Genomic DNA, 16,471 nt, shown 5'->3' with positions numbered 1-16,471 from the left:
CCCAATCATGAGTTCTTCCCTTGCATCTGGTGCAAGGACACCTCCTCCCTCACTTCTGTTCCTCAGTCGCCTTCAGCGCAATGAAATCATTATTCCAGGGAGGCATGTTTTGGGGTGACACATTCTGGTCTCCTTCAACCCAGCTGGTTGCTTCAAGGAGTTTATGCAGAACTATCTCAGGCCCACCTCTATGAGAACCTGGGCTATCAGATCCCCTTTATTCTCCTAAGTCATAGCAGAGCAGGAAACAGAGTCCCTGATGCGACCCAGAGTCCCATACTTCAAAATCATGACACCCTGTCATTCATCCACCCTGAGCCTAAAGCAGCAGGACCAGCCTGAGGTCACCACTTTTACCAAGCTCTCTCAGCCCTGGCCCCAGACAGGACTGAAAAGTTAAGCCCCGGGAGCACTGTTTCACAGCCTTATTATGAAGTCTTTCCCTCAAATCTTGGCTTCAGGCGGAACCATTTGCTTTTAACACCCTAAAGCCAGGCGCCAAGGCATGGAAGCCCTTTCTGACAGTGCAATATATCTGTGTAGGGCTCAAAAGTCTCTTCAGAAACTCCTAAGCTAAAAGGGATATTTTGATTTTTTTTTTTTTTTTTTTTTTTTTTTTTGGTTTTTCGAGACAGGGTTTCTCTGTGGCTTTGGAGCCTGTCCTGGAACTAGCTCTTGTAGACCAGGCTGGTCTCGAACTCACAGAGATCCGCCTACCTCTGCCTCCCAAGTGCTGGGATTAAAGGCGTGCGCCACCACCGCCCGGCTAATTTTTTTTTTTTTTTTTTTTTTTTTTTTTGTAAAAGGGATATTTTGATTTGAAGTCACTCTTCCACGGCCTTCTTTCCCTGAAGCTGTAAGCCTAGACTGCCTGAAAAATATGACTCTCTCTAATCTTGGTGTGAGATTAGCAGGACTATATAAAAAAGAACCCAGTAGATGTCCCTGCATCCAACTTGCCAAGAACGTGAGCCTTTGGGTCCCCCGGGGACTTCCAGGTGCTGCCCCCAGCTTCCTTCAGCGACCTTCCCTACAGATTGCATGGAAGTTAACACTCTTTGGCTCCAGTAGGCACTGTGCTCACACAGAGGTACTGGAGGCTTCTTCTGCTTTATACCATATCTGTTTATACTTCATACTGAACATGATTCTCCCCTGTGTACTGAGAGGCCAGGAGCCCACATCCGTCTGCGGACATGTCTTTCCATAGGTCCCAGCAAGTACCTACTCATGAAGTTGAAATCTCCAGGTCTCTTTGGCTAATGCCATTATACAGCTGCCTCTGCAGGAAGTTAAGCATCAGGATCACTGGCCCATCATTTTAAGAAAACCATTTTGGACATTAGGCTAGGAGGCAAGAATCAAACCTGGTGTAAGAGAGACTTCAAAAGTTAACTCCAACTCATCAAGAAAGCACAATTTTATCCATGCCAGGCACTATAGACCATGTCCACTTTCCCCTCTATTCTTACAAGAAAACTCCTACTTATTCTTTGGTTTTGGCTTTTTTTGAAGACAGGATCTCATCACATGGCACAACCTTGCCTCAAACTTAGAATCCTCTTGCCTCAGCCTTTAGAGTGCAAGGATTATAGGAAGGTGCCATCAGGCCTGGCTGAAGTTCCTGCTTTTAAATGAGCATACGTCCGTCAGACGTAGGGACTATATTTCCCTTCCTTCCCTACCATTAAATATCACAAAGTATTTCGATTCTGGTCAGGGCTGAGGGTGAGGCTCAGTGGTAGAACTCTCACTTAGTATGCATGAGACTCTGGATCCAGGCCCCAGCAACGACGACAATGACGATGATGATGCTGGTAATGATGATGGTGATGGTGGTGATCTACTCCTCAATGAGTGCTAGCACAAATGCTGTACTGCAACTTCCTTGAAAGAGAGGTAATTCCTCTGCATCCTTCCTTTCTGTTACATGGAATAAAGGTTTGATGGCAAAGAGACTTCCCTAGAGAAGGAGGAGTACTTTAGTGGAAGGAGCCCCGTTTCCTAGGAGTCTTTGGTGAGCAAGCATGGATGCCCAGTGCTGCCTTCTGACATTTTACACAAAATCCTTAAGTCACTGCTCATAGCGTTGCCTGCATAAGACAGCAAGATCAATGTCTGAGGCACCTGGGTGACAACTGGGTCTTCCTCTGCTTGGGCGTGGGGTTAGGGGTAGGCATAAAGAGTGTCTCGGATCATGTAGCATTGTCACTTACGGGCAGCATCTTTATGAATGGCTCTTGACCTTGGTAGCTGCACAAAGAATTGGTCCAAACACAGAAACAATTTTGTCCTGCGGTTCTGGAATGTGTGTTTGATAGCGTCCCCCCCCCATTCTACCTTGCAGCCTCAACAGCAACGGATAGGATTTAAAGGGTCTGTCTCTTGTGCTTCAAGATGTCAAGTGCCCTTTTCTTGTGACTTGTGGGGATGTGCTCCCAGTTGCCATAGAGACCAAGCGAATCCAAGTTCAGCTAACGCAGCTAGGCCTTTTTATTCCGAGACATATTTTGAAGAGGAGACCAATATGTAAGACAGTAAAGTTACTCATCTTTCATTACTAGCTCAGAGGAGCACACAGAAGCCTTCTTTTAATCTTAAGGGATATTATCCCAAGGAGCCCATATTTGTGAGTGAGTCACAAAATGATTAATTAAATACATTTTCCTCACCCACTTAGCACCTGTCCTCGAAGAATGCTCTTCTTCCAGAATCTTAACTAGGAAAATGAAGGCATCAGCTTACTCTCTGTAACTTGTTTGTTCGCCTTCTTGCTCATCCGCACATTTCAGAACTGATGGAGAAGCAGCGATTTGCGATGGGAATGGTGCTGGATTTGGCAAGGTGAAACCTGGTGTTTACCCTTGGCTTTGTCCTTAAGCAGCTGGTCTGTGGTTTCGGGGAGGGGTGCTCTACTCTTCGTTCCTTGATTTGCAACCTTAAGGACAAAAGATGACCTCTGAGATTCTTCGCCACCCTGAGAACTTAAGAGCTTTTCTGATTTATTTTTGACTTTGGTTCTGCCTCTCAATCACGTAGGCTGCCACAGTCATATTTCTGTCTTTATCTCTGCGGGCTGGAGCCCAGGTTAGTGTAATAGGCATTTATTGTGTCAGAGTTGATGGTGTAAATGAACGGATGAGTGAGTGAGGGGGGAGAAAAATGAATCTGCCTTGAAGAGAGATTTATTTAAACATTATATAGTAATATCCAGATTTGGTGGTAGGGGTGGGGGTTCATTTGTTTTCTTGTCTCAGTTTGTCTTAATAAAGCAAATAAATCTACAAGTTGACTATCAGATCGAAGTGACTTTGGAATCAAGACGAGAGGGCCACCTCTTGTTAACTGCATGTATCCACCCCACTCTTGACTCAAGTGTAAACATCCCTCCCTCACAGATCAAGAACCAGAAAGTGACTGTCACTCTGCCTCTTTCTAAGACAACATCACAGGAATGAGCAACTTGGTCTAGTTGCTAGTTACATCCCTGCCATCTCAAAGCCTTGAGTCTCCTGCAGACAAATTTCCAAGCAAGTTTTCTTCCCCTATTTCAGACTGAGAGTCATCATTCTTAGTCAAAACCAAAAACTAAATTAAACATAAACACAAACAACCCAGGAATCTAAACTCCTTCCCAGCAGTTGCTGGTGAATCCCACAAAGGAAGGGAAACTCTGGGGAAGAGGAAACAAGAAGAAAATATAGGTCAGAGGTGACTGGGTTTATATTCTGGGTCCCAGGGCAAATGTTCCTGGGACACTGCTCGGTTCAGCACACTGCCCTTGTGGGTGGCCTGACCCACTCTGTGTGTGTGTGTGTGTGTGTGTGTGTGTGTGTGTGTGTGTAAAAGCAAATGTGATGTTGAATGAAAGAATCAAGTACCAACTTTAAGTCACTCCAGGCGAAGAAGCTATGATGTTTGTGGGTTAGATGTTATTTGAATTTGCTTTTCTATTGCTATATAAAACACCATGACCCAAGGCCCAGCTGTGGAAGAAAGGGTTGGTTTTGACTTATGGTTCCAGAGGGACAGAGACCATTATGGTGGGGAAGGGATGGCATGGAGGCAGGAACAGGAAGCCGAGATCACATTTCATCTGCACAACAGGAAGCAGGATGGGGTGGGGGTGAGGGAGCAGTAAGGGAGGCAAGGCTAAAATTCCTCAGCGATATATTTCCTCCAGCAAGACTCCACCTCCTAAAGGCTCCATAGTTTTCTGAAACAGTGCCACCAACTGGGGACCAAGTCAAATACATGAACCTGTGGGGGACATTCTGCATTCAAACCACCAGAGATGCATCAAGCTGTTATGATCCCATCTAAATGAGGTCATTATATGAAGTGTCAGAAACTGAGCCAACAGAATGTATGGCTTTCTGAACTGTTTTCTAATCTCTAAGGGAGAAATAGCTTGGTATAATTTTAATAAGAATTCCTCTTACTGTAAGTCTGGTTGAATCTTTTTAAAATATTTAAAAGCCAGTTTCTTTTTCCCTTGTGAATTGTCTCTTTGTGCAATTTGCCTGTTTCCTACCAGTCTTGCTGATTTATTTTCAGAGTGCTTTATCTAACTAGGAGAGGGTTGAGTCCCTCCCTGATAGACGGCACAAAGCTTTCTCCCAATTGGCCATTTGTCTCCTGATTTTGCTTGTGGCATATTTTGCCACTGAAAATGGTTTCTTGTATCCTTGGGCAGGCTTATTGATCTTTTCTTATACTATCTTGAGTCACAGAAAGGCTTTCCAGCTCAGAAGTCAGAAAGTCACCCAAGTTTTCTCAGAAAAATAAGCAGGCCCATTTGTTACACACAGCTCTACAAGCCCCTTGTTTGTTCCTTTGTTGTCGGGTGTCTTTTTTTCCTTCTTCCTAAGATACAGTCTTATTCTGGGTATGTCTGAAGGCATGTCCAGAAAGAATTAACTAAGAAGGGAAGGACCCCACCGCACACCAGGAGATGGGCAGCATTATTCCTTGGTCTGTAGTCACAGACTGAATGAAAGGGGGCGGAAGGGAGAAAGTTAGCTCAGCACTCAGTCAAGATGTCAATGAAAATAATCAGGATAGTGGAATAAGCTTGTTTATCTTATCCTCCAATGACAGCTATCATCTTTCTTACAAACAAAATGAGTACTCTTCCCAGATTCCTTTGGCTGAATTAAATCCTACGGACTCCAGACGATGTGGGACAGGAGTGGCCCTCAGTCTCCATCTTTAGTCAGTGGTCACAGTTTTCACTGTGTGGGAATCCTCTCCTCTCTCCCTCCTCATGTTCTTAGCCTTCCCCCAGTGTGTGTCTCTCTCTTCATCTTCCTTGTCTTCTCTCAGCATGGGTATTTCACTCTGCGTCTCATTACCCTAATGTTTCAGTGAGACTTGTGAGGAACTCTCTCTCAGAGTCTCACCGGATCCTCTACTCCTCAGCAGATCAAAGAGAAACCTGTGGGATGAAGCAATGGGTGACGAGAGGACCAGCATCCAGGGTGAGGCAATGGACAGCTAGAGGGTTTTCCACGTCTCTGCACCAATCTGTTCAGCCAGAACCTCCCCCCTAGCATCCATCCTGTCACCGCCCTATGCATTCATGTCTTGGGTTGATGTGGGCCTCTTCCAATAAGGTGATTTCCCATCCACTCTGGAGCCCAGATCACTCTCTTCCTCCTTCCTGAAGCCTGTCCTGACTGGGCTGGAACACAGTGCCCTCTCTGCATTCCTGCAAGAATCTCTAAACTTCTCACAGCTGCACGTAGCAAGGAAAAAAAAAGGTTTATTGGATTAATGTCTAATGAATACATAAACTGCATATAGTGTAATGTTTTGAGGAACTAAATGACAAAGGCTGTAAAATGATAGGGCATGATTATGTTCATGCTACCCTACCGTCTGTCTTTAGCTTGATCTCTCTTATCTTTGCCATGCTCCCTGAAATCTGGAGATTAAGATGGAGGCTAGCATTGAAGGTTATGCAAATAAAACTTAAACTCATAAATGTCTCATGACTTGGGCTAATTAAGACTGCATTATCTGGGGAAAGAGGGAATAACAAGGTGACTGTCCCATGACTGGGATGACAGTCAATTATTGCAGCAGCTGTTGCCACCAGTGGCCATCCGTAGTTTTTATAATCTGCTCAAAACAAGATCCCATGAGGAATGTGTCATTGTCCCCTAGAGCTTCGAGTCATGGCCCTTTGTCACCTATCTTGTCCGGGAAACAACTGGGAACCGCGCTGTAGGTTGTTTTCTGCACAGGCAATGCCTGTAACTATGCTATTTTAATTATTAGGAAGTGACAAAGGACAAGAGAAGGCAGCTCTTCTGTTTTTGTAGACCCATGGTTTTTCCATGATTAAAATCGCATGGCCTGGGAGTATTTGATAAGTGGTAGGAAGAAAGAGAAAAAGTGAAAGAAAAAAAAATGAATGAAAATTAACATAATATGCTTTCTCCTTTATTTTAGAAAATGTATAAATGATCCATCAGCTCGACAATATTATTTTAAGGAATTTAGAAGTTTAGGCCTCTTTAGAAACTCTCCTTGACCAAGGTTAAGCAATGGTAAAGACATGGAGGATGAAAAAGTCCATCAGAATGTTGAAGAAGTTTCTGGGAGCTAGAAGGCAAATAGTGTCCATTGACATTAAGAAGCTGAGCTCTGCAGAGGCCAAACGCATGTTACCAAGAAGGCTTCAGCCACAGGCTTTGGCTAGAGGGGCTCCAAGCTTGGAGCAAGCAGGCAGGAAGATCAAGCATGAGCTTGGGGTGACTTAAGGAAGTTAACCACACAACAGACAGTTGGAAAAGTGGACCACTCAGATGCACACCACCCACACTCGAGTGTAGGCCAGATATTTGTTTCCAGTTGCAGCATAATAGCCATAGTCTTCTGAGAAAACATTTTCCAAGGAGGGGATAGAGGGACTGAGTGGCGGCAGAAGTATTTTTCAGCCTGAAGGACTTTAGAGCCTCCACAATAAAAACAAAATAAAACAAAAAAACAAAAACCAACTCTACTCCAAAGTTGAATTCCATGACACAGATGTCGCCTTGGGTAATTGCAGTGACTGAATTTGTTGACTACATGGAGCCTTCAGTGTGGCAAAGCGATCAGCCTTCCTAGTCACAGAATAACACACCTACCAATGAGACCCGCCTCCTTGGACACAAAGCATTACGTTCCATGCATACTTTAAAAACGATTTAGGTCGGCCAGGCGTGCTGGCACAAGTCTTTAATCCCAGCACTCAGGAGGCAGATCTTTGTGGATTTGATACTAGCCTGGTCTTCATAGTAAGCTCCAGGACAGCCAGGAGACCCTGTCTCAAACAGAAATTACTTAAATAGGGGCTGGGGGGGGATGGTGAAAAGTGTCTGCCAAGGGAGCACGGAGACTTAAGTTGGATCTCTATCATGTATAGAGAAACCTAGCGAGGCAGCCCACGTCTAATCCTAGCACTGGGAAGTTGGACCCAGAAAGATCCCTGGGGATCGTCAGCAAGCCAGTCTAGCTGAATTGGTGCACTGTAGGTTTAATGAAAGACCTTGTCTCAAAGAATAAGTTTGAGAGCAATCAAAGACAAAGAAGACTCCTGGCATTGACCTTTTACCTCTATATGCATTCACACAGATGTTCACCTGTATACATACGAATCACCCCACCCCTATGCCAGCATAAGAAGGCTGAAGGATGGAGGATGCCTTCAAGAGGAAAGCAGATCTCAGCATGAAAGTCAAAGCAATTATCTTTATGGATAATAAGAGAAACGAGAGAACTAGATAATAAAAAAGAAGGAAACCAGAGAGAATGGAAAAATAATAACAGAGCTGCACAAAGTTTTCCTCGGACTAAGACACCGTATAATTTTTGAGAGTTGAAGTCAGAAGTGGCATTGCTTTTGTTTTGCCAAATAGGATGTTTTTCTCTAAGGGGCACACACTTTAATGAAATAGAACAAGGTTCACTTTTTTTTCCTGTTGACTCAATCACGCTAACTGGTTTTACAGTAAGTGTTTCAGTGATCCTGCTACGTGACAAATTGCCCCAGAATGTAATGGCTTAAAACAATAATCATTTATTGTTGGTCATAGTTTCTGTGGCCATGAAATTTGGGAACAGCTTAACTAGGTTGTTCTGGCTCAAAGTAATGTCGGAGGCTTTGAAGCTAAATGGTGCCTGGGCCTGGGTTGAACTCCATGCCTCCTTCCCGCACAAACCTGGCGTCCGTTCTGGGAAGACTAGACAGCTTGGCAGCTGGAAGTGCTTTGCCCCCCTCTCTCTCTATGTCAGTGTAATCTGATAAAATGGTTTCTCCTGGATGTCAGTTTCAGGGTAAACTTCATCCCTTATGGCTCAGGGCTCCAAAACTCCCTCTCCTAAGGATGGAAAAGATAGAATCTATACCGCTGTTAGGACCAAAAATAAGACAACAGAAAGCGTCATTTCTGCTGGACTCCTTCAAGCAAAACAGTCAACAAAATCCCACTGAAGCTCAAGGGAAAATGAGATGAGTCCAGTTCTTGCCATAGAGTGGCAAGGTTCTAGAAGAATACAGAACTGGAAGGGAGTTTTTTTGTGTGGGGGCGTAGCTATATTTCAGAAATACAGTCTCTCACAGGCCAAACCTATCCGTTTCATTCATTTGAGTTTTGAATATCAGTTTACAGATAAAATGTAGAAGGTAGTAGCAAATTTTATACACCTGAAAATTAAAACAATTATATTTCGAACATAGCAAAGTGATGTAGAAGTATGGCTATAATAATCCTTTGGAGATTTTTGTTTGTTTGCTTGGTGGTTTGTTATGACTCTAGCTGGTCTAGAACCTGCTATGTAGACCAGGCTGGCCTCAAACTCTATCTCTGGAGTGCTGTGATTCAAGGCAGCACCACCACACCCGGCTATTCTTTTTGGTTTCTGTTGGCTTCTACCTCTGGAATGCCAGTATTACAGTCATGCACCACACAACACACCTCAGTTCTGGGAATTGAACACAGGGCTTTTTGTATGCTAGGTAGGCACCAACAAAATGACATCTCCAACATCCTTTTTATGTTTTCCCTTCCTTCCTTTATTGAACAAGTATTTGCTGAATGTCTGTTGTGTGCCACAGATTCTTATAGGTCTTACAAATACACACACACACACACATGTGTGTGCATGTGCAACAGGAAATTACCCATTACCTGTAGCCTTACCAACCCTAATAACCTGTACTTTATTTCTTATAAGCTAAGGGGAAACCAACAGTTTAAATGTAAGTATGTATACAGATACAGATGATAGATATGGATACATTACACCTATAAATAGATGTACATGCCACAGAATTAGGATATTAGCACACAGAACAAAGAGACTGAAAAGTCTACAGTGGTCATCTAGGAGCTGAGAGACAGGGGAGTGTGACATCCGAGAACTCAGAAGCTTCCAAAAGAGGAAGGCGAGGGGCGTAAAGCTGAGGGAAAAGAGCCCTTCAAGTGTCAGAGCCTAAACGTGGAAGAACCTGGAATCTGAGGGTCAGAAGCAAGAGAAAGGTGCTCTGTTGCAGAAGGAAGAACCAGATGGCATCTTCCTCCTGCCTTCCTGTCCTCTCTGGTCCCTCAGCTGACTGAAGGATGGCTCTTCCTCACTCAGTTTGCTGACCTATCTGTCAAGCTTCTTTGAAACATCCTCACCGAAGTCTGTTTTACCATTTTCCTGTCACCCCTCATTATACTGAAGGGGACACCCAAAATTAACCGTTACAATAAATAAACTGAGATGGCCATGCTTCATAACGAAATATTTACAGTCTGTCATTATGTATATATGAGCACTTTTAGCAAATGAAGAATCTAAAGATTTGGAAAAATAAAGAAAGTGTAGTGATTTGAATGAGAATGTCCCACAGGCTCAGGTATTTGACACTTGGTCCCCAGTTGGGGGCGCTGTTTGGGTAGGTAGTGCGGTCTTGCTAGAGGAAATCATCTCTGGGAGTGGCTTTTGAGAGTTCATAGCCTTGCTCTCTCTACTCCATGTTTGTCTTTAAGCACGTGTTCTGTCTGTTTCCTGTTCCTGCCACCGTGCCCGCTGCTTGCTGACTTGTGTCCCCGCCATAAAGGACTCTAATCCCCTGGGAACCATAAACCAAAACAAACCCTCTCATAAGTTGCTTTTGAGCATGGTATTTTATAACATCAGTTGAAATATTAACTAATACAGGAAGCCAATAAGTGGCTCATGAAAGTCTATTATATATATCAAGGAAGAGATATCCAAACTGTAAAAAAAAAATGATCATGAGATTTGAACAGACATTACACAGATTGTGGGAGGGGGCAAATGTCCAATAAAATGATACTCAGCATTGTAAGGTACCAGAGAAATGCACATTAAAACCGAAATACAACACCTCTACACAAAAGGGCTAGAAAGACTGACAAAGTAGAGACCAGCATCAGATTTATCTGGTTGTAGAAAAAAAGGAAACCTCACACTCAGTTGGTGACATTGTGGGTGAAATCAGACAGCTAGCAGAGCCACCTTGTAAAACTGTACCGTACTAGAGTGAGCCACCTGCTTCCCTTTTAACCTTCAATTCTCCTCTCCCAAATATGTATGTGTATACCACAGACGTGTTAAAACATTTATGGAAACAATAAGTGCTCTGGATAGAACCAATAGCTGATGCTGTTGTGGAGTAGGAATTTGAAACATTCTGCCCTGAGGGAAGGTCTTGAAGACTTAAGAAGTTCTAAAGAGAGGCCGTTAACGTGTACAGTGTCAGCAAGCAGGGCGTCGTCATCCTGGATGACAGGTCAAAAGAGCTTCCTTATTGGGTCCTGTCAGCTATGAAGTGTTTGGCAAATTGGCCCAACTGTTCTGATTGGAAGCAGCCTATGTACTTGGGGTTTGAGAAAGATGTCTTCAAGACAGTCGCGGATTACTATGGTCACCTGAAGGAGCCACTGCTTACGTTCCACCTGTTTGATGCTTTCGTCAGTGTCCTAGGTTTGCTGCAGAAAGAGAAGATGGCAATCGAAGCTTTTCAGATTTGTTGTCTCCTTCTGCCTCCTGAAAACAGGAGAAAGCTGCAGCTGCTGATGAGGAGGATGGCAAGGATCTGCTTAAACAAAGAGATGCCGCCACTGTGTGATGGCTTTGGCACCCGCACGCTGATGGTTCAGACATTTTCTCGGTGCATCTTGTGTTCTAAGGACGAAGTAGACTTAGATGAGTTGCTAGCTGCTCGATTGGTGACATTTCTGATGGACAATTACCAGGAAATTCTGAAAGTTCCTTTGGCCCTGCAGACCTCCATAGAGGAGCGCGTGGCTCATCTGCGAAGAGTTCAGATAAAATACCCAGGAGCTGATATGGATATCACGTTGTCTGCGCCTTCTTTTTGCCGTCAAATCAGTCCAGAGGAATTTGAATACCAAAGGGCATACGGCTCTCAGGAGCCTCTGGCAGCCTTGTTGGAAGAAGTCATAGCAGATGCCAAACTCTCCAATAAGGAGAAGAAGAAGAAGCTGAAGCAGTTTCAGAAATCGTACCCTGAAGTCTACCAGGAGCGATTTCCTACACCAGAGAGTGAAGCGCTCCTCTTCCCTGAAAAGCCCAAGCCCAAACCGCAGCTGTTTATGTGGGCGCTGAGGAAGCCTTTCCAGCCGTTTCAGAGGACGAGAAGTTTCCGGATGTGATGCGGCTACGGAGCTTTAAAGACCTCAGCGCTCGAGACAGTTTTCAGTCAGTCGAGGCTCAAGAATGCTAAGTTATAAACTACTGAAATAGGGGGTTTCAGAGAAGCCAGACCTGACCCTTACCATATTGAGCCGTTGTCAGTATTTTTATAAATCTCAATGCTGTCTTTAGAGATGTACAAATCAGTGAACGATTACAAGCCAAGTGTATAGTGGTGGTGCAACAGGCTTGGGATTGTTGCAGAGTCTAAAGGTAAAGTGTTCCCCCTCTTCTATTTGTTGTTTTCTATAGTGTGTAAAGTTCTTGTGTGTGCTTTCTTCTCCCTGACACGTCTGTGAAAACCAAGCCTAAGAATAATGTACATACTTGAATGAAAACCACACTGGGTGCTGTGACTGTGGTACATTGACTTCGTTGCCAACTGTGATCTCTGTGTACATCCCATTTTGTTGTTGTTGTTATTGTGCAAAATTCCCTACTGTCTTGCATTGTGTTGGCTGTGCCTTTCATTGCAGGTTTGTCAGTTGCTGTGAAATCTACTAACGCTGGCTCTTTGATGTCCCATATATCAGTCTGCAGATGTGTGGATGTGGAGTAGATTTGCGTCTGCCCACAGTCATGTGATGTGAGTCTTAGCTAAAGACCGAAGGAAGGTTGAGCTGGATGAATTCTTTGGGTTCTCTTAGACCTGTAAATCTAAATTAAATCTGTGTTTGGTTTCATAAAAAAGTATAAATAGGTTTGGTAAAATGAAATTACTTCCTTTATGAATGTATTTTCTCAGCTTCATCCTTTTAAAAGTAAATGCAGTGTAAATAAATACTGAAGTTTTTTAAAAAAAAAAAAAATTCAGGAGACTGAGAAGTTAGAAGTCTCAGGAAGTCCCTGGCACCGGCTGTCTTTCTGGTTCTTCCCTCACCAAGGTTACACAAGCAATAAGGATTGCTGGAATGAAGAGATTCTCCACCTGCCCAGCTACCTGCAAATCTTGGAGAGACCTTCAGGGTTCCAGCTTACATGAGTCATCATTTATGCTGGGGTAGACTTTCAGTAATGAAGCTGCTTTGACTTGTCCATGATCCTGTAAGGAACCCATTACCTGCACTTCCCAGTTCCTACATCAGAACAAAGCAGGTGTGATTACTTGCCTATAATTCCAGCACTCAGGAGGCAAATGCAAGGGATCCGCAGAGCAAGCTGGCTCAAATCTGGGTTGAAGTAAGGAGACCCTGACTTAATACATGAGTTGGGCAGAGTTGCGGAGACATCTGATGTCAACTTCTAACCTCCCTGTGCTCTAGCGTCTGCACACCCATTTGCTCCCCACACATATGTGGATACACATACACACACATGCACATCTCTCTCTCTCACACACACACACACTTATGCAAAAAGAAGGAAAAAAATAAATGTTATGAGTTCTCTTTTTAAAATATCACTTTATTATAATAAGCTCACAAATGAAAACAGCACACAACTTGAATACGACAACACTCAAACGCCTGCCCAGTCTCAAACTTTTGACCTCAGCGAGCTTACATATGGTTAGAAAGGCCGTGCTGAAGCCATGGAGCCTGTTTATAGCTTTACACTTTCACGGCCGGTTTCATTTTTATGGGCTTATCCACCATAAACAAGGGAAAATTATGACAGAGTTGAAACTAGGGGACCAGTTAGCTTCCTGTCCTCGTTGGCAGCTCATGTGTCCTTTGCCACATTCCATCCTTCCTCAACACCTCATCCCCCTTTTCTTGGTGTCTGCAAGTTACACTACCCTACAGCTGCTTACATATAAACATGTATACAACATATGAAGAAAGAAAATACATTTTTGTTTGTTTTGCTTTGTTTCTTGAGTTTGGGTGACCTCACTTAATAGTTTACATGCTAAGCCCATCAATTTTCCTAAATTTTATGATTTCATTTTCTTTACAGCCAAATACTATTCCATTTTGTAGATGGGTCCAGAGAGCTCTGCACAACTTTTCACATAAATCATCACTTATCAAAATACTGCTTCTTTTTGATGCATCCTTAACAAATGATGGTGAAAAGATTACAGCTAAGCTAATTTGCTGAGACAGCCACTATAAAATATAGACAAGTTTTACATGAGTATGCTGCTATTATTGTCCTGCCTATAGTGAGTTCTTTTCCAAATTAAAATCTGTGAGTAAAAAGCTGCGACAAAAAGCCTTACCCTAATTAACTACCGTCAGCAGGTCAGCAGGCATGGTCAGGCAGTGGAGACAGTGGAGTGTGAGCTACCTGCCACCCACTGTGTGCTTCTTTACAGTTGCTCAGAAGACAATGGAGGCCTCTCCTTCCTCTGTGCCTCCCGTTCCTTCTTCCCTTCCTTCTTCCTCTTATCTTCCTTCCCTTCTTCCTCATGCTTCCCCTCCTGCTCCTCTTTCTCTTTTTCTTCCTCCTCTCTCCTCCCATTTTTCTCCCACTCATCCCTCTCCCTTCTCTATGATGCTATAGATCAAGCCCAGGGTTTCAAACATGCTGAGCAAGCCCTCTACTACTAAACAATACCCCTAGCCCCTTATTATTTTATTTTATATTTCAAAGTTGGGGGGTTGAACCCAGAGCTTAACTTCTTTTGTTTTAAACAACAAAAAAAATTTGTATCAAATGATATATTTACTATGTTACTATATTTCATTTTAGACTTTAAAACTTCAAGGTTTTTAATGTTGGAAATGTGTTCATATTTCATTCAAAAAAAAAAAAAACCAAGATGCCTCTGGGGAAGAGAAATGAATAGAATAAGCCCAGACCCAGAGGTGCTTCATTTAAAAAAGGAAACCATTTGAAATCATACAAAATAAGGTATTATGTAGACACAATTAAAGTATGTCTTCATTATTTAAAGTAAATAATATTTCACAGCAGAATGCAGGGGACAGAATAAGATCTTGAATATGTAACAGGAAACTAGATGGCAAGGAATGGAACATCAATATTTTCTAAAATAAAAAGCACCTTTCCTTACTCCTCTCCTGTGAAAGAGGCAGTTTAGCCGAGTCCGGTGGCACTATTCTGGTTTTGTACAAACACTCTTTGAAGGGCGATGAATGAGCATGCCGATGGAGTGGACTTTATAACAGTGCGGGAGACCAATAGGTTAAGTCAACATTTGCTCAGTTGGGGCCATGCTGTTGCTGCCTGCACAGTAATGGAGCAGCTGCTAAGTCAATAGGTCAAAGCAATTGACCAGTAATGCTGGAGAATAAGCCTGTGTACGCTGCCCTTTGACTCCCGGGGCCCAGCCTAAACAAATTCAAGACCTGTACTCTGAACCTCCTTATTCCTGGGTCATGCTAGAGAGGGGAGCAGTGGCCATCCCTGCACTCAACCTGGAAGCCGTCATCCAGCAAAGGCGACTTTGCAAAAAGCATCCATTTTCTGGAGGCAACAATTACACAAGTGCATCCAAGGGGCATAACTCGGGGTCTTGGGGAAGATCACCTTGAGAGAATTAACACAGGGTGGGGTGGCTTCTGCCTAGTTTCCTACTCAAAGTTCTGAGGTCATACCCATTTGCCCCATGGTGACAAGCTCTTGGAAGCTGCTTTTGTAAGAACCATAGACCCTCCTCTTGTGCCCATGAGGTGACGGTGAGCAGGGTGAAAGCCCAGCGTCTCTGCCTTCCTTGCGCGGCTGCCACCTTTACGTTGGGTCAGCTTCTTACCTCTGCACACAGGCATGTTCTTCGCTCAGAGAGCGTCTTTATGAAGACTGCCCGTATATAACCCATCCCGTTCCCCTCAAGCTGAAAGTCTAAAGAGTAACTGAGATCTCTATTTTTTTTTATAAAAAATACTTTTTATAACGATCTGTTTCAGAATCCCCAAAAGGTATCTAAACACTTCTAATAATTGTCCTAAACATGCAGTCACCTTGAATACCATGCACAACAGAGCCTTGAAGGGCAGACCCCTTCAGAGGATGGCCGTCTCAACCTGAGAAGCAAGAGGACTTTTTGAATTAGAACTGAGACAATTATCAGCCACATCTTGACCATATTGCTAAATTATGCATATTTCCCCATTGCCCCAATTCTTATTCATCATCTCCATATTCTGAAGATGAATCTGAAGGTCACTGAATCCCTATATCTGTTCCTGTTCCAGTGTGGCCTCATTAATTGCTCACTGATTCAATCCCCTTTGTCTACCTTTCATGGTTACTCCTCTATCGAGGCTTTGGGATGAGTGATCAAGGTGTCCATTGGAACTCCTAGAGACTGTGTTTTGCCCTAAATTCTATTAGATAGCTTTTCCGGTAGAGGGTGGGATAACTTGGGGACCTCTTGTTTATCCCTTATGGGAACTCAGAGCTTCCATAACATTAAAAACAAAATCAGGAAGCCGGGCGATGGTGGTGCACGCCTTTAATCCCAACACTCGGGAGGCAGAGGCAGGCGGATCTCTGTGAGTTCGAGACCAGCCTGGTCTACAGAGCTAGTTCCAGGACAGGCTCCAAAGCCACAGAGAAACCCTGTCTTGAAAAACCAAAAAAAAAAAAAAAACCAAAAAAACAAAAACAAAATCAGGTACAATAAAATTAGCTTTTTTTCTTCCCACTCCACATCAGCTCCTTTTTATTCTTTACTCAAATCAGGCTGGAGAAAGAAAAAACCAGATTGCTATTGAGTAAATAAATCCTCGGTCAGCTGTATACCTCCCACCAGTGGTCTGACTGGTAGGTCGGTGTTGTATGCTACATGTTGCTAATGTCACTTACCACCACCAGGATAAACAACCTTTTACAGACGCCCCTC

The 16,471-nt window shown here is 43.5% G+C and overlaps 1 protein-coding gene across 1 annotated transcript; it reads left to right on the top strand.

The window, feature by feature from the left end:
* The first annotated feature begins 1,759 nt into the window (after positions 1-1,759).
* On the top strand, positions 1,760-11,974 carry LOC130885541 (DEP domain-containing protein 1B-like). Its single transcript, XM_057787073.1, has 3 exons — positions 1,760-1,817; positions 2,793-2,844; positions 10,736-11,974. Exons 1-3 carry the CDS (start codon positions 1,760-1,762, stop codon positions 11,676-11,678), a joined length of 1,053 nt encoding a protein of 350 aa, XP_057643056.1. The 3' UTR covers positions 11,679-11,974.
* The last annotated feature ends 4,497 nt before the right edge of the window (positions 11,975-16,471 follow it).

Source organism: Chionomys nivalis, chromosome 13 (assembly GCF_950005125.1).
Source record: "Chionomys nivalis chromosome 13, mChiNiv1.1, whole genome shotgun sequence".
NCBI lineage: Eukaryota > Metazoa > Chordata > Mammalia > Rodentia > Cricetidae > Chionomys > Chionomys nivalis.
This window is presented reverse-complemented; position numbering and strand designations above follow the sequence as displayed.